This window comes from Argentina silus (genome assembly GCF_951799395.1).
Source record: "Argentina silus genome assembly, chromosome: 14".
In the NCBI taxonomy this organism is placed as follows: Eukaryota; Metazoa; Chordata; class Actinopteri; order Argentiniformes; family Argentinidae; genus Argentina; species Argentina silus.
The window spans coordinates 4,830,726-4,853,545 of NC_139668.1; the positions used below are offsets into that span (position 1 = coordinate 4,830,726).

At 46.7% G+C, this 22,820-nt stretch overlaps 1 protein-coding gene across 2 annotated transcripts; it reads right to left on the reverse strand.

Annotated features, from left to right (window-relative positions):
- Positions 1–1,465: 1,465 nt before the first annotated feature.
- Positions 1,466–22,460, reverse strand: cgnb (cingulin b; the record flags this gene model as incomplete). 2 transcript variants are annotated; one of them, XM_083684958.1, is made up of 20 exons in its annotated part: positions 22,318–22,460; positions 14,714–15,936; positions 14,299–14,393; positions 13,519–13,579; positions 9,921–10,045; positions 9,499–9,631; positions 9,153–9,365; positions 8,407–8,555; positions 7,303–7,329; positions 6,266–6,377; positions 5,859–6,059; positions 5,684–5,743; positions 5,210–5,458; positions 4,788–4,958; positions 4,129–4,290; positions 3,499–3,588; positions 3,132–3,215; positions 2,675–2,793; positions 2,332–2,440; positions 1,466–1,633 (listed from the first exon to the last, which is right to left on the reverse strand). In XM_083684958.1, exons 2-20 carry the CDS (start codon positions 15,905–15,907, stop codon positions 1,466–1,468), a joined length of 3,522 nt encoding a protein of 1,173 aa, XP_083541084.1. In that variant the 5' UTR covers positions 15,908–15,936; positions 22,318–22,460. The 2 variants fall into 2 exon arrangements, with proteins under 2 accessions (XP_083541084.1, XP_083541085.1); XM_083684959.1 differs by lacking the exon at positions 1,466–1,633 and adding an exon at positions 1,687–1,935.
- Positions 22,461–22,820: the final 360 nt, after the last annotated feature.

Below are 22,820 nucleotides of genomic sequence, written 5' to 3' on the forward strand. Positions count from 1 at the left end.
GCCGCGCCTGCTGCACCCTACGCCTGACAGATGAACAACAACATGGCCGTCAAACATCTGAAGGTTACGTAAGTTCAGGAAGGACACTAAGTCAAACGGCGCAGCTGGACATCCTCGTGGTGCGAGGGATATATCTGGGCTTAGAGGTCGCAGGCAGGGCTACCCCATCATCAGAGTGTGATGCCAAATCACCTCTGCTACATTTGCACAGTAGTGAAATAAACCTCACACACCGTGATGTATCGTATGTGACACACCATCATCTGAATGCTTCATCATTGGCTGTTGAATGTACACAGGCAATTATTTCAGTTGTGAATTGAGGTTCATTAAAGGGTTGGTTCAGGGTTTTTCAACTTATATTCAGATGGTTCCTTACCTTGAAAGTAGTCCAGGAGAAACTTAAATCCATGGTTCGGAGTTGTTTATAGAGCCACGACTAACTTTTGTTAGCAGTGGCTATTTAAACAACACTGAATCCTGAACCAACCCTTTAAAGGAAATACGTGGTCTTCTAACCCCTGACCCGTCTCAATGATCAATATGTCTCAGTAGTTCATTAACACATGATAACCTACATGTTTCCAGTAGTATGGGTTTGAGCAGTAGGCTGAGTGGCTCTACACTGCCACCTGGTGGGAATGAGGGGCTTGACAACAGATATAAACTATGTATCACATGTGAACATTGCAATGAGCCCATCCTCTGTTTTCTACCTCCACCAGCCTCCACTGCTATGGGGGTATATGGAGAGACACTGAAACAAGGGAATACTTTCAATGTTTCGGACGAAGGCACAGAGTGGCAAAAAGTTCATTCATTGACTTCTGCTGAAAGCCATATTTGACTAATTTCCACCTAAAAACCAGACCCAAACTAAACTGCTTATAAACATTAGAAATACGACGATTAGATGCATAAGCAGGATGCCATTGGATAGGGAACACCTTGACGTTTTGTGTGGATATGCTCAGATCATAGTTCAGAATAACATACTACACATGACAAGGAGATAAAGTATTCAATTCAATCAGATTAAAGCAGAATTGGGGACCAATTATGGGCCCGTCTGGCTTAAGAGGTTAAAACATTACAAGGGGAGCAATAGAGTAGGGGACTTTCTCTCTTTTCTCAACTGCCAACAGTCTGTGTCTAAAGATTTGGGGTATGCGTCTTCACTCCTATCTTGGTATAATGAGTCAAAGTTTATGTATGTGGGGAATCTCATTTTAGCAGATACAAGGGAATGTGTGTGTGTATACTGAGCAGTGGAGGCTGGGTTAAGATATGGGCTCATTGTAATGCATGGAACGGAATAAGGAATGGTATCAAACATCTGATGTCTGAATCTGTCTGATACCGTTCCTCAACGTGTTTGATACCATTCCTCATTCCATTCCGTTCATTACAATGAGCCCGTCCTCTGATTCTACCTCCACCAGCCTCCCCTGCAGGGGACTGAATCTTACTTGAGCTCTGCGTCCAGGGCGGTGACCTTGGCCTGCAGGGCCTCCTGTATTTCCTGCTGCTCCTCCAGGTCCCGCAGAGTCTTCCTGCGAACGCCCTCCAGACGCTCCACCTCGCCCTCGCTCTCGTCCACCTGACGCTTCAACGCCTTCACCCGCAGGGACAGCTGGGGATGGAGGACCAGGACAGGGGGGTTAGAGGACCAGGACAGGGGGTTTGAAGACCAGGACAGGGGGGTTAGAGGACCAGGACAGGGGGTTTGAAGACCAGGACAGGGGGTTTGAAGACCAGGACAGGGGGTTTGAAGACCAGGACAGGGGGGTTAGAGGACCAGGACAGGGGGTTTGAAGACCAGGACAGGGGGTTTGAAGACCAGGACAGGGGAGTTAGAGGACCAGGACAGGGGGTTTGAAGACCAGGTTAGAGGGACAGGTTAGGAGGACAGAGGGGATTAGAGGACAGGGACAGCTGGGGACGGAGGACCAGGGGTTAGAGTGACAGGTTAGTGGATACATCAGGGGAGAAAAGGAATGGTATTAAACACTCATGTTTGATACCATTCCTTATTCCATTGAATGCATTACAATGAGCCCGTCCTCTGATTTCTACCTCCACCAGCCTCCCCTGGGATACATAAACACAGTATTAACACTAGTATAAGGACTTGCAGGGACAGCTGGGGACAGAGGTCTGGTGGGTTTCGAAAAAGAATAACCTTAACATTAATTCACTTCATATTCTTATCCAACCTTTATTTTACAAAGTGTTTTTTGACTCAGACACCTATTAGTGTATTGCAGCAGAGGAGAGTTTAGGGGGACAGGGGGACAGTAATCCATGTATTGCAATGTTTCCGATGGTCACCTGATCTCTCTGCTCTGCGTGCTGGTTCCTCTCCTGGTCCAGCGTGGCGTTCAGCTCCTTCAGCTTCCTCTCCATCCTCCTCTGGGACGCCTGGATGCTGCTCTTCTCTCTGGGAACGCAGAGACACCCACATTCACATGCCATATTCAGACTTATCATAAACACAGCTGTACTGACAGTTCTTTGATGCTTTAGCAGTAGCCTGCTGCTGTATGTATTTTTGAATGATCTAATAAATTCATACATTTTTTCATGTACCATATCTACAATGTCCACAACCATGTCATTGTTTTGTGTCTGACTGAAGGTATAATGTGTGTTTGTGTGTGTGTGTGTGTGTTACCTCTCTTCGCTGGTTAGCCGCTCCTCCAGCTCCTGAACTTTGCCCTCTAGGAGAGCGATGCCGGCCGAGGGCCGTGTCTGTCCCTCCATGTCCGCCACGCGAGACTTCGCCTCTTTCAGCTGAGAGAAGGACAGAGATGGTCAATGAACGTCACCCCGTCGAAACGGTCAACTCACTCCTCCAGCTGAAATACCACCACCCGCGTCATCCAATCGCTAGCTTTTCAGACCAGAAGCAAGGATCAGTGCACTTGATGATAAGAATGGGGGTGGTTTCCCGGACACAGATTAAGAAAAGTCCTGCACTAAATCACACTTTCAATAGAAAATCTCCATTGAAGACACTTTTTTAATTTATTTTTTTAAGTCTCGGAAAATAGGTTTAATCTGTGTCTGGTAGACCAGCCCGTGTTTAATCTGTGTCTGGGAGAGCAGCCTTGTGGTGGTGGGTGAAGTACCTGTCTCTCCAGAGTACTCTTGTCCATCTCCAGGTCATGGTTGGAGGAACGCTGCTGCAGCAGGTCAGCGCGGAGCTGGTCAATCTGAGAGAGGAGAGGAAGAGAGGGAAGAGAGGAGAGGAAGGAGAGGAGAGGAAGAGGGGGAAGACAGGGAAGAGAGGGAAGAGAGGAGAGGAAGAGGGGGAAGACAGGGAAGAGAGGGAAGAGAGGGAAGACAGGGAAGAGGAGAGGAAGGAGTCATCAGGCGTCACCAACTACCAGAATGATACTGCATAGGCAAAGAGCCTTCGTACCTGTTTGTTTGCATGTATGCATTCTAATGTGTATGTGTATGTGTGTGTGTGTATGTGTGTGTGTAGTACAGTACCTGTTCTCTGCTGCGTGTGATGCGGTCATTCAAAAGCTCCACGTTGGTTTTCTCCTCATCCAGCTCAATCTCCATCGCCTTCATTTTGTCCTAACACATACACACACACACACACGCACACACACGTCAACAAACTAGTATGCCCATCTCATAGCCAGGGCTAGGAGTTTTTCCTGGGAAAAACACATCATTTACACATAATACAAATGAGAACATATTTATCATAATCACTTCTCATTATGATTCATTTTTATGCTTGACCTCTCAGCCCAGGGGCCTTGACCCCAACAGAACACGTCACACTCACTGTCTCTGATAGGTCCACTGACACCAGCACCTCTCCACTGTTGGAGCCATTTAATACCAGGTAGCTGTGTACCAGTTGGTCTGATTTGATTGTGATAAGTACCAGAAAGTACCCTTTGTTATGTGGTAACAAAGGGTACTTTCTGGTATTTATCTCAATAAAATTTCTTAGAAATACTGGGTAAATACTGGGTAAATACCGGGTACATACTAGGTAAATACTGAGTAAATACCAGGTAAATCAGATGTGTAAAACAAAAGGGTTACCTACATGATCATTATTCTCATCATCATCTCATGATTGACCTGTGTTTGACCTCTCACCTCCAGACCCCTGACCTCCCGGGCGCGGTCCGTCTGGGAGCTCCTCTCCGTGTCCATCTCTCCCTCCAGGTGCTTCAGTCTGCTACCCAGCACGTCTCTCTCCAGCTGGGCTCCGTCACGCTCCTCCCCACACACCAGCAGGTCCTTCTTCAGACGGGACACCTGGGGATGGGGGGGACAGGGGGGGAGACAGGGGGGGACAGGGGGGGGAGACAGGGGGGGGAGACAGGGGGGACAGGGGGGTTAGGGTTAGGGTTTTACACACGACAGGGCTGACCCCAACCGTCCTGTGCCGGCTCGGATGTTTTCCTTTCATATGGTCCTTTCCAACACTGTTACAGCTCCTATAGTGGATGAGTAAATCACCAGGCCGGCCCAGTCCAGCTCGGCTCGGCTCAGCTGTGTCGTGTAAATCCTACTACCTAGTCGCCTTTAGTCGACTCCTGTCAGATGTACTATTTCCCTTCTCTCTCCACCTTCGTAAACCATCTCTCTCTCCTCTGCTCTCCCTCTTTTATCCTTTCTCCCCCCCCCACCTCTTCTTGCAGGGTCTTCAGGTTGACCTGGGCCCTCCCCCCCCTCCTCCTCCCCCCCTCACCTCCTCTTGCAGGGTCTTCAGGCCCCCCCCCTCCTCCCCCTCCTCCTCCCCCCCCCCTCACCTCCTCTTGCAGGGTCTTCAGGTTGAGCTGGGCCCTCTGCAGCTCTGCCATCCTGTCCTTGCTGTGGCGCTGGGCGTCCTGCAGGTCTCTCCTGGACCGGTCCCGGTACTCCTCCAGCTGGCTCTGCAGGGCCTGGACCGACTGACGGGACTCCCCCATCATCATCTCCATCTGATGGGAGAGAGGGAGGGAGGGAGAAAGAGGGGGGGAGAGGGGGTATGCCAATTACAAAACTATTCACAGGCCATAAACACCTAAGCATTCGCAAAAATCTATACACAAACTGATACTCACTCATTCACTCGAGCACACACACACACTCAATAATTGAATTTCTGCCTGCTAGGCACGCACACGTGTGCACACACACACACACACACACACACACGCACGCACGCACGACCACACACACACACACACACCTCCTTGTTGATCTTCTCCAGGGCTCGGTCCAGCAGTCTCTTCTGCTCTTCCAGGTCAGACTTGCCCCGGCGCAGTGAGTCTCTCTCCAGGTCCCTCTCCTCCAGCCGCCGGGCCAGCTCGTCTCTCTCCTTGCCCAGGCGGGAGGCTCCTCTCCTGGACTCCTCCAGCTGGGACTTCAGGGTGCGGTTCTCATCCTCCAGGACCTGCTCAGTCTCTGAGCTCAGGGGCGCGATGGAGTGGAGCCGTGTCTGGGGACCAGGAGATGACTGTGTTTATGGTCATATGTGGTACTATGTGACTGTTGAGTGCTGAATCTATGTTAGTGGTAGTAAGTTACTCAGGCAGGCGGGCGGGCAGGTGTGTGTGTGTGTGTGTGTGTGTGTGTGTGTGTGTGTGTGTGTGTGTGTATGTGCGTGCGTGCGTGTGTCAGTGTCTCTCTCTGGTGTGTGTGTGTGTGTGTGTGCGTGTGTTACCATGCGGGCCAGTCTCTCTCTCAGGCGTGTGTTGGCTTCCTGAAGCTCTAGGTTGCTCCCCTGTGAGAGAGAGCAAGAATGACAGAGGGTGAGAGAGAGAGAGAGAGAGAGAAACCTCACATTCCACACTCTCATCAATTCAAAATGGTGTTATTTCAAGCCGGTGACACTTTACCTCCTTTGCCTTCTGTAGCTCATCCTTGTCCTTCCGCGATTGGTCCTTCAGTCTGTCAATCTCCGACTTCAGTTCATCCTCCCGCCCACCGCTAGCCTCCTTCAGGGCTCTAAGCTCCTCCTCCTTCTTCTTCAGCTCAACCTTTTGTCTCTCTAGCTCCGTGCGTGCCTGCATGTTATCGTCATGGCAACGCTGAAGGTCCTTGAGAAAAAGTGAATCAGGAGGACAAAGATGAATAAAGAGGAATGGAATGGAATGGAATGTGTGTGTGTGTGTGTGTGTGTGTGTGTGCATATCGAGTGTGTGTGTGTGGGGGGGGGGGGTGAGAGTCAAGGACCCTATAAGCGTGCGTAGGAATGTACATATCTGCTTTTTTCTATGTGAGCAACTGTGTGACTGTGAATTACCGGTGTGTGAGAGTGTGTGTCCTGAGACAGAGGAGTCTGCGTCTTCTTCATGGACATCAGAGTACCCTGAAGCTCCTTCATCTCCTCCTTCTCCAGACAAGCTTTCAGGAGCCTAGACAAAGATGACAAACATTATATAACACGCTCAGAGTCTGCACCTATTATATACACACACACACACACACACACACACACACACACACAACCCAAGACCGGAGACAAACCACCATAGTCCTAATGGAAAGATACACAGCTGTATATATCCCTGGAACATACAGACAAAGTACATATGCAGAACATCTGCAGATATCATCATATTGAGAACATTAATACAATTCATATTTGAGAAGGCTAATAAAATTATCTTTCTTGTTATGAGGGGATCTTTTAAAAGATGCTTTAAAACAGTGAACCTTTCGAATAAAAAAAAAAACCCACCACTGAATATGAACTATTCAAGGAATCTGGAATGCTTACCTGAATAAATCTGAATAAGTAACATATCAACAATCATTGATGTTGATCAGTATTAAATCAGTTCAAAGCTGAGATCATGTCTGTATAAATCGTCATCGATTTGATTACACACGGAAAAATAATCATTGCTCATTGGAACTTGATTGAGACGGAAAAAAAAACATAAATCAATGGCAATTTGCTCAGCTGATTGTTCTTAGTAATATTCATCATTCTAATGATCAAAACAGTAGTCGCTTTGTACCAAATCCAACTTAAGATACGAGCACATAACATATGTTACTACGTGTGTGTATCATATGTATTACATGTATATATAACATGTGCATCATATGTTTAACATGTTATCACGTGTGTGTGTGTGTGTGTGTATCATATGTTTAACATGTTATCACATGTGTGTGTGTGTGTATCATATGTACAGTATAACATGTTATTACGTGTGTGTATCATATGTATAACATGTTATTACGTGCGTGTATGTTAAGTTAGGGTTTGGCTCTGGGAGACTACTCTATTCTACTCAAACCAAACACAGTGAGTTTGAGTTTCTCTCTCACGTTGGAGTGCTTCTGTGCTGCCCGCTCCTGCCCAATACAAAGTGAGGAAATAACAGAAGAAAACAAAGAGTGCATGCATTAAAGGAGAACAAACAAAGGAATGTCAACATTTCGAGTCTGGATGGAAGCCATGAGGCCAAACACAGTTTCAACTAGAACCCTGAGCTCCTACGCAGTCACTGAAAGAATTCTTTGATTCGAATGGAAGCAAACATCAGGAGAATGTGTGCGAAAGCGCGTTCGCTCAAGTGCTCCCAAATGGAAGCAATATCAAAATGCAAATACTTGGGGGCAAACAGTTCTCCTGTTATCAATCATGAAGTGTCAGGCCAGATAAGACTCACAGACCACGACTGGGAACTGGCCACACCCTCTCTCAGCTATCTGAGATCATAGGCCAACCTTATTTTCACAGTACTTGAGGTCGACACGACAGAATAACAGCTTTATAATCTGACTACCATGGTCTATGTTGCAGAGAATGCTCTAGAAGAATCATCCGGATTGTTTCTACTGCAGTCACCTGTTGCTCTGACCGTCACCACAGAAACGCACTCTGTGGTGTCAAGGCAACGGCACTGCTGAATGCAACAATAGTCAGGTACCCAAGCTTCCCTGGACTTTACAGACAACATTTAGGCATGTACTGCACAGTGATATGGCTATATAAATGAACGGGTGTAGATGGGTAAATACATATGAATGAACAGGTACCATAGAGTTATAAACACCAGAGGGCGCACTCCCCTAAATGAACTGTGATTATATGAATGAGAAAGACAGCAGGTCCTTTCTCTAGCGCTATAACTCTATGGTAGGTACTGACCCCATACATATGAATGGATATAGAGGGGTTCCATGGCTGCTAGTTTGATGGTGACCATCAAAGCGATGACTTTACAGGCAACATTTATGCATGTACAGATGGCTGTATATATGTTTGGATATATGACGAGTTTCATTGCCAAACTCTGTATCCACCATTTCCCCTAAAAAGTACTTTCTCTTCTATAAAATGATTTCTGTCATGAAATAAAACCACTTCACGGTCCATTTGAAGCTCTTCATATGTTGATACATGGAACATACGGTACAGCAACTCACTCTTGCTTGGTGGTGCGGAGCTCCTGGGAAGTGGAGTCCAGCTGCGCCCTCCACTGGCTGCCCTGGTCCCTGCTGCTCTCTAGCTCCTCCTCCAGGCTGAGCATGGAATCGTTCACCCGCTGCCTCTCCTCCTCGATCTGCTGCTGCGACTGGAACACAGGGAGGGGGAGACGTGGAAACGGTGGCGTTAAGGCTGTCGAGGTTGTTTGTCATCGCCATCGTCACCGTCACCATCGTGACCCTACCGTCTGGGTTACGCTTTTTATGATGCGGCGACCGACATATCGCCACACGTGTTTGATAACATTCGTCATTCCGTTCCACGCATTACAACAAATGGGCCCGTCCTCCGATTCCTACCTCCACCAGCCTCCCCTTATTGACAGTATAGCGTGTATAAACGTACATCAGTGTACACGGTACAATCATGTGTGTAATGTGTAAAGACTATGTATTGTGCGACTGCGTATTGTGTATGTACGTATCGAACATAACAACATTGTATGCAAACCGGATCTGAACACAATCACACCACAACGCCACTTTTGCGTGTCTAGACGTGCCCGTCGAATTCGGATAACAGAAGTATGATCGATGTGTCAGGTGTAGACGGAACCTGTGTGTGTGTGTGTGTGTGTGTGTGTGTGTGTGTGTGTGTGTGTGTGTGTGTGTGTGCAAAAAAAGACAAGATAAGGAGTGTGGCTTTGCTTCTAAAATAAAAATAATGATATTTGCATTCCGTCTACCTGTGAGACCTGCTCCATGCTGCTCCTCAGAGTGTCCATGTCCTGTCCGTACTGTTCCCTCAGGGCTTCCATCTCCCCGTCGTGGGACTCCACCTCGTCCTTCAGCGCCCCCTTCAGGGCGGTCAGCTCCCGCTCGCGCTGACGCAGCGTCTCCTCCAGCCGCTGCCGTGACATGGCCGCCTCCGCCAGGTCCGCCTGCAGCGACATCACGTCCTGCGGAGAGGGGGGCGAGAGATCATCATCATTATCATCATCATCATCGTCACCCTACCGTCTGTAGGTAGTCTGTGTGTGGCGTGTTCTCTGTCACTCTCCTCAATCATCATCATCATCATCATCACCCTACCGTCTGTAGTGAGTCTATGTGTGGCGTCTTCTCTGACACTCCCCTCAGCTCCTCCTGAAGTTCCGCCAGCTGGTCTTCCTGTTGACGTACACGGGACTCCGCCCCTTCTCTGGCCATACGCAGCTGGGTCAGCCTGACGAGATACCCAATCAATACCCAACCAATACCCAACCAACCCAACCAAACCCAATCACTTAACTCATCAACCTGTGATTGGTTGGCCATGCAGACACTGGTACACTGCTATACACACAGACACAGACAGACAGACAGACAGGCAGACAGGCAGGCAGGCAGGCAGGCAGGCAGGCAGGCAGGCAGGCAGGCAGGCAGGCAGGCAGGCAGGCAGACAGACAGACACACAGACACACAGACACACAGACACACAGACACACACAGATCTAGGGTGGATGAGTTCTTACTCCTCTGTGGCATGCTGTAGTTCTGTCTTGTTGCGGTTCAGCTGTTCCTGCAGCTGAAGGTTCTCATTCAGCCTCTCATCCAGCTCCTTCCTCAGGCTCCCATCAGCAGAGGCCTTCTGAGGACCCTGACCCAGAACACACACACACACACACACACACACACACACACACACACACACACACACACACACACACGTCAACATATTGTCCAGTACAACACTCTCATCTGCTGTATATACAATAAATTAATATTATTATTTATGTACATATTTGCATTCATGGTAAAAAAAATATAAAAAGAATACTGGACTATCTATGTGAACATTTGTAAAGAAATCCTCTATTAGATTAGTTCCATTTATTTAATCTGCGTGATGTCGTGATGCCATGACATCATTGCTTTACTCAGTAGTCGAGAAGGAGCCTACACAGTTTTTGATAGTATACAGTGCCTTCGGAAAGTATTCAGACCCCTTCACTTTTTCCACTTTGTTGTGTTATAGACTCAATTTAAAATGAATTAAATTGAAATAGTTGACATTTTTGCATTTTAGCTCATTTTAAGAGTGTCATAGCAAAGGGTCTGAATACTTATGTACATGAGGTATTTCCGTATTTGAATTGTAATACATTTACTGAAATTTCCAAAAAACGTGTTTTCGCTTTGTTGTTCTGGGGTATTGTGGCAAATTATTTTAATCGAATCCATTTTAAATTGAGTCTATAACATAACAAAATGTGGAAAAAGTGAAGGGGTCTGAATACTTTCCGAAGGCACTGTACATTCTATTTCTTTGTATGGCTTTATGTGGATGAGCAAACAGTCAAACTAAGAACCTGATGGATATGTTTGTATGTGTCAGACGCATTGCTTCACATGGACAACTGTGGCTGCATTTTTTAAGAAAGCTGCGTCACCACATTGACAGTGACAAGCAGGAAAAGCAGAAACAGAATGGCAACAACACTATAATCACAATACAGAGTATCTATCATCACAATACACAGAGTATCTATCTGTAATATCAGATGCACACAGGTGTACCTTCCTACAATATTAGAGGACATCAAACTACTTATTAACCTATCATTTAATCCAAACTGTTGTAACCATGGTTAGACTCACAGCCCATAGGGGAACTGAACCTAATGTGAGACAGAACCATCACTGTTTCTCACATAGTGGAGAAAAACTTTCCACTCCTTCAACATCTGCAACTCCAGTTCGATGGTTCGAGGGGATAAAGCCAAAGGGTGCCTTTATTCAACACCCTATTCAGCGCACGCACACACACACACACACACACACACATACTTACACACACACACACACACACACACACACACACACACACACACACACACACACACACACCTCCGCACTGCATGTCAAGGCGCTCAATCCTTGAATAGAGAATAGAAGAGTCTATAAGCAGTGCCTGGATATGAAGCCCTCCTCCACAACCATTAGACTGAATGCAGCTCAGTAGATCAATGTGCAGAGGAGAGTCTGGCGGGGGGGAAGATAAGATTCCTTTTCATGTGTTATCAGTGATAGATTATCAAGTGTGTGAGCGCAGATTCTCACACACACACACAATGTTGTTATGGCGTTTTGTATACAGTATCCTTTACTTGCAATGGAGGGCTGACTGAGTTAATAACATTTTGTGGTTGGACAAGCCAGTTAGCTGCTGGTTATTCTACCATTGAGGAAATAGTTAACTTGGATATCCATCTGTTAAAATGGATCAGACCATATATGGAACTGCCGCCTTCTGATAGGCTTATCAGATGTTCTAAGCTAATGATAAGAATTATACTATGCAAATGAGATAGCAGGTGTTCCATTTGGTCATCGCACAGATAGGCAGGCAGGCAGATGCACCCACACGCCCACACACCCACACGCCCACACGCCCACACCTGCCCCAGCTAACCCAATACACCATCTTGGGTTTCCCCGGTAGCAGTGTGTATCCGTCTACCTTTGACTAACACACTGACATAGCTAAGTGCTACACTTAACACTGCATTAGAACCAGCCGCAACAAACCACTGACGCTCACAGAGCGAGCAGAAATGACATTAATGCAGTCAAGAGAAAGATATCTGCTTTCTCAGATGCTGAAATCTGCTGAATGAGTCCTAAACCTACAGTATTCTATGAAAGAGTAACTCTTCTATCTACACATGAATCCCTACAGTGTAAATACCCAGAGATCTTGCTGGTTTCACTAATGGCATAATCATCCTCATGTAAATAAAACATTCAAATCCCTCGGAGAGACAACACGTTTGTGTGTGAGAGAGTGTGTGTGTGTGTGTGTGTGTGTATGTAGTATGCCTGCCGTTATCCTCCAACACTACAGAGTTGATCTGAGAGCAACTTCAACAATGTTCTGAAGTTCTGCTGCTACAGCACAAAAGCCAGTGTAGTTCTGAGGTTGACGCCTGAACTGAAAAGCAACAAGACAATATCCTCTTATCATGTATTTATGACTCCTTCAGTCTCCTGACAACCACCACCACCACGCCAACACAGCCCTGAGATGAGCCCCTCATTAGAGAGCCGTTTCACACAGGCGCCATGGATACCACAGATGGAAGACACAACGACCTCACACAGAGAGCCATCAGCCAACCGGCTGACCAGCCTGCCTGGTGCTGGGTTCCACTCCGACTCAATTATTGATGGATCCCATTGGCTGAGCTCTCCACCACGGACGGCTCCCAATCGGCCAATGGCTGAGCTCCTAAACCGCAGACGGCTCCCAATCGGCCAATGGCTGAGCTCCTAAACCGCAGACGGCTCCCAATCGGCCAATGGCTGAGCTCCTAAACCGCAAACGGTTCCCAATCGGCCAATGGCTGAGCTCCTAAACCGCAGACGGCTCCCAATCGCCCAATGGCTGAGCTCCTAACCACTGACAGCTCCCAATCAGCCAATGACTGAGCTCTAAACCACAGAAAGGGCGGGCCCTTATCAGCTGGTAGTCTGTTGCCAAGGGACCGAGATGGATGATTCACATGTAGGCATAGCAACAGGCATGGACACTAACACACTGGGTGGGTGGGTTTGGGGGGAAGGGGGGGGGGGTCACATAACCAGAGCTCATACATAAACCAGTGCTTATAGAAACAGGCTAATTTGCATATATATGAGATAGTGTAGTGTACACAAGGGGAAAAGCTACTATATGCAAATGCAGTATATGCAAAGGAGTATGGACGCAGACTGTGGTGGGTGAATATAGGGCATGCAGGAATAGACAGAACGATGCAGGATCTCTCTCTCTCATTCTCTTTAGGGTGACAGCTCACACAAACCGACATGCAGAGACGGTGCCAAAAATGGCTCCATCGTTGAAAGTACTCGAGTTGATCTTTGCTTTTTTTTTTTTTGCACTGTCAAAATGGACGCCTTTGGAGACAGACACGACTTACCCAAAAGCCAGCTCTCGTACGCCCAAAAAGAGGGCACATAAATACACCGAGAAGATTGCTACTTCTGAATGCGATACACGAAAAAACTCAAGACAACCACACTCACAAAATGAAAAATGTACAGTTCTAAAATGTATATTTCGGCACGTACCTTTGGACCACTGGTTGTCTCGAAGAGGAGGTCGGCCTTCCGTTCACTGGTCCTGATGGTCCTGAAGCAGACCAATAGAAAACAACGATTAAAGCCGTAGTGGAAAACCAGTGGAAAACCAAGGAAACCAGTGTAGTGTAGGCGTCTTTTGACGCAGAGAGAGTGGTGAACATAATCAATGGTAAGTGTCAATTAATAATGCGGGAGGGATATTTATTTTACAAGATTAACAGTTAAATGCTGGCTGGGAATGGGTTGTTGGGTTCAGTTCCTGACTGACCATATACAGCGCAGTCCATACCAGTGGAGGCAGAAATCGGAGGACGGGGCTCATTGTAACGCATGGAATGGAATGAGGAATTGTATCACTCATGTCCATTTCCTATGACAATCCTATATATCCTATATACACAGGAATGGTATCAAACATGTACATTGCTTCACCGCTGTTTATACTGCTTATATACTGTTTATATTGTTCATACTGTTTATATTTTTTAGTACTTCTATTTTATTTTATTTTATTCTATTTTAAAACTTATTGTTACACTACTCTGTGGCACTGTCACTTTTGCATTTCACTGTATACTTTCACTGTGACAAATAAAGAATCTTGAATCTTGTGTTTGATACCATTCCTCATTCCGTTCCATGCATTACAATGAGCCTGTCTTCTGATTTCTACCTCCACCTCTACATACATACAGTGTTGACTTTCTTCAGTGTAAAGTATGGAGAAGCCTGATCAAACAATACCAGAGTGTTTGGGCCATTACTTACCCCTCTTTCAGGATGGGGTAGACAGCTTGTTTGGTTTGTGCTTCACTGGTGACCTCTGAACTTTTAACCTGTTCTCTCAGAGGGGCAGGCATCACCTTTAATGAGAAAAGATACAGAGGGTCAGAGAATAGATATATGACCCTGTCATACAGATATATGATCTAACACTCACACTGATAAGAGCTTTTACTCTGTGATGTCATCACACACAAACACACACACACACACACACATAGTGTGTACAAGACTCTCAGGCAGGTGTGTAAAAATCACCAGATCTATACAATGCATAAAGAAGCATCAAGCTTCCATATCCATTTCCTATGACAATCCTATATTCTGCACACACACCTCCACATAATCTGTGCATCTCAAACACGCTTGACAAACTGTTTAACACTAACTTGTCACTTACTGGTTTCTTTGGCGGTAAGGCCAGAGGGGTGTCCTTGGCAACAAACTTCCCAGGTGACTTGTTGAAGCTGGGCTTGGTGGGAGGGAGGGCCGTTACCTTGGCAATGGAGGCCGGGCTCCTTCCCAGACTACTGGCGGATGAGGTGGAGGAGGAGGAGAGAGGGGTGGCGTAGGGATTCTGAGCGGGGGAGGAAGGAGGGGACGGCTCCTCGCCCAACTCCTTCCGGGCGTCCAGGCTTCTGGAGCGCCGGCGTTCGTCGAAGCGGAGTCGCTGCCTGGCTCCGGAGCGCCCCCTAGCCGGCCCTCCGGGAGTGGAGCTGTTGAACTTGCTGATGAGCTTGTTGATGGGCGCTAAGGAGTTGGTGTCGATAGGCTCCTCCTCCAACAACACAGGAGGAGGGGGTTCTGGGAAGGACTCCGCCGAGGAAAGGAGGCCCGCACTTTTCCCGCTGTGTCTGCCCAGCGACCCGCTAAGCCCCACCCCGTTCCGCTTAGACCCCGCCCCCTTTAGACCGACAGGTTTAAGCCCCGCCTCGTTGAATCCGTCGTTGCTGAGCCCGTTGACCCACGGCCTCTCTTTCGTCTTCTCCGCTATGTTGACGGGTTTGGGACGGGTTTCCGGCTTCACCCTCTCTGGCACTGCCTCCTTCCCAGACCCAATGCCGCCCTCTCCCTCCCCCTGGCTCCCTGCCTGCCCGTCCCCAGGGGGCCTCTTGAACGGGCTCCCGAAGTCCTCTCGTCCCTCCTCCTCCTCCGCTGGGGAGACTGGGGAGCTGGAGCCGGCGCTGGCCGCCTGTCCGGCCGGCCCGTAAGGGTTCTGGAGGTCCCCCCCTCCTCCCCTGCCTTCCCTCCCCCGGGGCAGGCTGCTGCTGTAGGGTGACGAACTACCCGAGCTGGGGGTCTGAGGCTGGGCCTGGACCTGGGGCTGGACCTGGACCTGGGGCTGCTGGGTCTTCAGCTGGACCCCATACGAGTCTCCCTTCTCCCCGTCCTTCAGGACCACGTAGGGCTGTCCCGAGATGCCCTGGACCCGCACCGCCACCCCGTACTTGTTTGAGGGGGGAGTGGAGCTGTTACTGCCCCCTCCTCTGCTCTTCTCGGGGTACCCACCCCCCGTATCATGAAGATCCTTGATGAAACGGATCTGGACGCCGTAGTCCAGGGGGGGCTTCCTGTCTGTAGAGATAGTGCTCATGTTGACTTCCTGGTTTGGCTAGAGAAGATCTGGAGAGGGAGGGGTTGGAGGGAGAGAGAGAGAGAGAGAAAGAGAAATTCAAATAAGTTCAAACATTACGGCTTCTCGGATATCATCAGCTGTAGAGGCTTCAATACTGAAAAGGCAATAAAAGAAAGAAGACCAGTATTCATCTACTGTACCTTTCCCTCGGGTTCCTAACTATGCTAGGTCTCTCCCATAAACTCTATACAACTCTATGGTCTCTCCCATAAACTCTATACAACTCTATGGTCACCCCCATAGTTCTAACTCTATATAATCCTATGGTATCTCTCTAATGATGCAGCTGTGTACTTGGGCTGATAACACAGTTTCAGTTCTAACTCTATACAACTCGATGGTCTGTCCCACAGTTCTAACTCGATACAACTCGATGGTCTGTCCCACAGTTCTAACTCGATATAACTCTATGGTCTGTCCCACAGTTCTAACTCGATATAACTCTATGGTCTCTCTCTATTGATGCAGCTGTGTACTTGGGTTGATAACACAGTTTCAGTTGTCCCAGCCAGCCAGGAGCAGGACACTGGCACAACACTCATACACGCTGAAACTGACTCATACTGTTAGTCATCCTATCAGCATGCCTCTTTCATTCTTTCTCTCATTCTTTCTCTCACAAATCATTCACAATACAGACACAGTACAGTACATTGTAGAGGACAGGGGAGGCTAGTGGAGGCAGAAATCAGAGGCTCATTGTCATGCATGGAACAGAATCAGGAACGGTATCAAACACACGCGATGACCTCCACCACCGTTCCTCATCCTGTTCCATGCATGACAATGAGCCCGTCCTCCGATTTCTACCTCCACCAGCCTCCCCTGGTAGAGGAAGTGAGTGGACTCTGGTCGGGTCAGTGCTTCACTGTTGCTCTGCTAGAATTTGCCTCCTGGCTGTTTGGTTTCCGCTCTGTCACTCCTGCCAGCGTTTGCATATGACCTTCATTACCTACATTACACCACATTAATGATTAATGGCATTCTATTGGATCCTTTTCCCCTGCTCTATTTCATTCTTTTTCTCCATCTTTTTTCAAATTAACTTAGACTACCCTGATGAAGGCAAGCTCCGAAACACGTCGGTGAAAAGCTGCACCATTTTTTTTACACTTTTTTTTTTACGTTCCCTTATAAAAAATTAAGTGCCGTGGTATTTTTAGATTGGTACAAGTAGATACAAGCTTATCCATTCTCATTTCCAACTTAGACTCGGGTTCAGAACTTCTACAGTACTGCCCGTGACCTTGTCTTGGCGATGAGGTTGGGGGGAAAGTATGATGCGTACAGAATATGAGACGGTCATATCTTGATGATGTCCTATCAGCCTCTTCCTACAGCTCAGAAGACTTCTCCTACAGATACAGAGGATTCATGGCAAGACCATTATGACACTGGGACACGGGGACACGGAGCACTTCATTGTGCTGGTTTAGGTTCACTTTTAGTAGGTGTGTGTGTGTGTGTGTGTGTGTGTGTGACTCAGAGAGAGAGAAAGAGAGAGAGAATGGGCATGAGTGAGAGTGTATCAGGGGAGGCTGGTGGAGGTAGAAATCACACACGTTTGAGACCATTCCTCATTCCACTACATGCATTACAATCAGCTTGTCCTTCGATTTCTACCTCCACGAGCCTCCACTGGAGTGTATGATTGGGTGTGTGTCTGAGAGAGAGAAAGAGAGAGAGAGAGAGAGAGAGAGAGAGAGAGAGAGAGAGAGAGAGAGAGAGAGAGAGGAGGGAGTACTGTCTTTGTTCAGGCACAATCACATCTTTCTGTGTCAGTATGTCACTGGGAGTGGCAGTGCATTACCTCACTATCTACACAAGCTTATCCTCATCTACGGAAACACACTAGTGTATTATAAACACACTATTGAAAAAAACATGCCATTGTATTGTTACACCTCCAACCTGCAAAGGTCGTCATCATCATCATCATCATCAGTCGCACTCAACTTGAACTGTATGAAGTCAATCAATGTAGACTGAATTAATTTAACAACACATCCAGATTATAACAGCGGGGGGAAAAAAAGCATAAAAAGTCAACCTCTCCGTCCCAAAACGGGCCTTCCCATGAGAGCAGAGGAAAGGTGGAGAGATGCCCCTCCTATTGTGCCGAGTCCCTGGAGCGTGAAACACGAGGGGCTAAGTTAGGAATGGTGCCCCCTCCCACCCTGCACCCACCTAGGCCATCTCCCTCCACTCCCTGGAGTTTATAGACCCACTCAGCCAGAGTGTGTGTTTGCTTTGAGCTTTGATGTTCTCTCTCACACACGCAGACATACAGGCACACACACACACACACACACACACAGACACGCACAGACACCTGTTTCAACACAGATACAGTAAGTCGCTCAACCTCTTCCTCATTCCTTCTCTCCCCCCCCTCTCTCTCTTTAGTTTCAGGTTACAGAGGTTGTGTACCTACTTGAGTTCTCACCACAGCTGCACCTGAGGGACGTTTCTCATGGTGAATTGATAACCTGGAGGGTCTACTAATCAATAAGCAGAGCTAATTGGCTGTTGAGTTACACTCTAACGAGCCAGAGCCTTGACTAGACCAGGCATTAGGGTTAGATTAACCAATCAAAGTCAGCCTTTGTCTTTGGAAACATTCCCAGGATTCCGAGCATTCCCTATAGGTTGCTTAACGTTCCGTGTAGTTTTCATTGGTTTAAGGAGCCGATTACGAGGAACTGTACAATCTAACAAGAGATTTAGGGTGTCTAATGTACTGTATGAATAGGGGTGTTGGGGCTAGAGGGTGATTGTGAGAGAGATGATCTGACTGGATTGCGGTCTCTAGGGCTAGCGACTATAAGCTGAGTCATGCTATGGAAGGACAGATGCAGAGAGGAAAATAACTGCTGCAGGTGAACGGGGAATACAAGTACTGTTCAGTGCAAAATGGACACCACTCCAATTAATACACTTATACAAAAAAAAAAAAAAGGAGTGTTTCATTTTAATTTTCTACAATATTCTAACTTGGTGTAATTAAATGCAGGTGCCATTACTAAACCTGCAGGCCTGTCTGCCAACACAAACAGGGTCTGATTCACTAAGCCTTTAGCAAATTACACCTGCTTTTTCACAATGAGATACAAGGTCAAAGACAAATGTGTGTTTTGTTTTCATTTTCACTTCTGCTCTGATTTCTATGTTTTGATTTCCTGTGGGGAAAGAAAACGGTGCAATTGGCACCATGATGCAAAACGCTTAGTGGCTCAGACCCTCAGTGTTTGGGTGAATGTATTCTACTGTACTTAGTTAAACAAAACCCAGTAGCTGCCAAGCTCTCTCGTCTCTCTTGTCCACAAGGCCTCTCGTCACTAGGAAAGACTGTGTCAACAGCCTAGAGAGGAATGTCACCAAACAGGACTGTCAACAATCATCCTTCACGCTCTCCTCTTCCCCGCCCCTCTAACTCTCCCTCTCTCTGTCCTCTCTCATATGTAAGATGCCTGGCATTGCCGATTGAGCAAGACATCTAAAGGAACAACCTGTAATTGGTACATCCATTTTTGGACTCATGAGCTTAGTTGAACGGTCTTACCCCCCATCAGAACCCAAAATATATGCTCGTTTTACTACTTATTTTTGTTTACAACACTGTATAGCTTCAAAACATGGTTAAAACTATCATTCTCATCTCAAGGATGGTCAGTCCTTGCATCCATAGCTCCGTCTATGAAATTGAGAGTAGTTACATTTCTCCAGCCCCATCCCTCAGCTGTTTACCAAGAGTCGGGGAGCCTGTTTTGTTGTTGTTGTTTGAATTACAGATTGCACCTTTTACCCCTAACTGATCCAGGGGCGTTTCCCTGTGTACTGGACAATAAAGTAGTCTTCTCCCTCTCTCTTCTCCCTCTCTTTTCTTCTCTTCTCTCTCCCTCCCTCCCTCACACTCCTTGCCCTACATGGCTTACAAGGGTAACAGGTCCCACCAGAAGATCAGTTGCAAAACCACATTTCAAGCTTTAAGCTTTTCAATCCCTCATTGAATGAGTTACTATGAATGAGTGAATGACATACTTATATACAAACCAGGTGAAGCCAACTTTGCTTTAGTACTCAATGTAGGCTACTTGACCACTCAACTATCATCTCAGCCACAATTATAAAACCAACTACAGTCAAATTGAGTCCCTTTGCTCGAGAATAGAGCTTGTTGCGAGTTCAACGCAATTAGCTCATGCACTCTGCCATCTTGTGACGGAGGGCATTAAAATGAGTTCGCTATAATATCTTTGATGAAAGTTCCTCTGTTTTATCCCAGTCATATCACGTCATATCCCAGAGTCTACCTTTAATTTAAAGACATAGTGCATGGAAGATTCTCCGTAAACATAAGAGGCCAACACTGTATTTGGGTGGTCCCAAATAGATGGTTTGTAGATAGTTCAGTAACTATTTAAATATTCACTAACCCTAACCTTCACCCAACCCTAAACTTAACCTAAAACCTAACCCAAGCAAGCTGTTGCATATCAACAGAGTTGCAGTTGATAGTTAGATTACTATAGGTTAGATTTACTATGAGGTAAAGTCTGACCCCAACGATACCAGTTATTCGGCACGCATGTCAATGACAAAGTCTCTCAGTTTGGGCAGAGCATGTCAATAGCTTCTGGGTGAGTCTAAGAGGATGATAGGCCGGGACACTGCTGTAGTATTGGTGTGAGAGAGGGCATGGGTTGGGTCTTGTGTCAAATAACAACAACTACATTGTGGTGTTGATAGTTTCTCATTAGAGGTATCTGCTGTATGTGTTGTCACATACACCTCATTAATGAGCGTTGAATATTCATGCCCTGAAGCATTGTTTTTAGGTCACCTCTGTTTTTCAGCCCAATTAGTTTTGAAGGTACGTGTTTGAAAATGTTCATCCTAGATCAACAATTCGTGTGACACTTCCTCCAGAGACATAGCCTATACACTCACTGTTCAGATTGGAACACATCATTAGACATCATGAATTGGACAGGATTTGTACCCAAGTAAACTCACTTTACCCACCTTTTTATTTAGGTGAATAGAGTTTATACACCTTTTCTGCAAGGTCAAAGTGGTTGTATAGAGCAATGATCTAACAGCTATGATCATGCCCAGGTGAGACTGGGGTGAAGTCTTCTGAATGTTTACAGTAAACTATATTACCATAATGAGGGCTGTTCAGTCTGCTTAGCCTAGCCTACATTATACCTGTGTAGTAAATATGTCAATATTGTAATAACAATGCAAACATAGTATTAGTGCAATAATGTTATTGTGTAATAAAACACACCATCAACTCTATTACTTACTGATGTACTGCAGGTGTTTTAACACACTGTTACTACTAGTCATTGCAGTATGCAAACTTAATGTAAAGTTGACGCTTCGTTTGAACCAGATTCATCTCATTCAGTGATTCACAATCTACAATACCCACCTTCTTTACTGCAGGAAGGTAACAGAGAGGTATAACCACATGCAAAGTACGCAAAAAGAAAGGGAAATCATTTTAGAATTTCCTTTGACATCAATCAACTGGGCATCACAAAGCTTATAAGCAAGCAGTTGAGGATGTCCATTATTTATCAAATTCGTTAAATCGAGCAATAACATGATAAACAGAATTCACTTCGAAAAGAGTACAGCAACGAGGCACCTGTCACCTGACCGCATCGAGTTAATTGCGTCACACCCACCCGGCCGGTCAGTCGGTATCGGTGGAGGCGAAACCGACTTGTTTGCGTTCGTGAGGCTCGGTGATCGTCGGAGAAGCGGGAAGAGTTGTGTTGTTGTCGTGTCAATGGCAATGCGACAACACAGCCGAGCACGGACAGCTGACCACACATATTGTATGACAACACGCATCGAATTCATCCGACAATGCGTTAGATACGGTGCAAAATGTGACCGGCGACAATATGATGGGCTACTGTTCGACCTGACATGAAATAGACCGCCGGGTGTCGGATCAGTGGCCATATAATAAGTACTCGGGTCATATTTATCATGGTCGGATCTATGCGGCTGATGCACAATGATATGAATACGTCCAAATAGCGGCAGAATACAATTGTTCAATACCTTCGGATATGATTTCGAGGGCATAAAAGAGCTGAGTATAGAGAGGCGGCTGCCAACGCACCACAAAGCCACAGGTGTCCCCCCTCCTCCCCCTGCTGCTGCTGCTGCTTATCCCAAATATACCCCCTCTCAGCAAAACGCGGTCAGCGAAATGCAGCTATTCAATGTGAGATACAGCCATTCTCTTCAGATACATTTAAGCCTACTGACATCAGCCCGACGTCTAGAGTCAACAGACAGAAAAGTAAACAGGCAGCTGAGTCAATAAAGGCAGGCTACTGTACCTGTAAAGATGAAGGTCCAGGACGAATAGAGGTTTCAAGAAGAAAAAGAAAAATCCAGTCCCTCTGATTTGACGAGCCTGTGTTAGGTTTTCTTTCTTGGTTGTATGGCAGGATAAATAAGAGATGTGTCACATTTCCCCGTAGGTAGAGACGGATTCCCACCGCTACGAGAGCAACCTGTTGCCAGTACGTCGGATCACTACAGTCCCGCCCTCGAAGCAAGCCGATTGGTGGAGGACTCTGTGGAAGGCGGCGCCTAGTAAACGCACGCTTATTTAGATATTGGCGGGTCAGCGATGTCAATCTATTATGATCATTTATTTGACATGAATAAATAGGCACTTTTATTTTCCTGAAGTAGGCCCAGGGGATACGGGCTCATTCAAGGGTAGGCTAAATGTGGATAAACATCTCAACTGTATTCATCAAACTGTAAACATTCTTATTTACTTAAGTCACATATCTGGCAGGGGAAAGCTGGCAACCCATGAATGGGTGTTTGT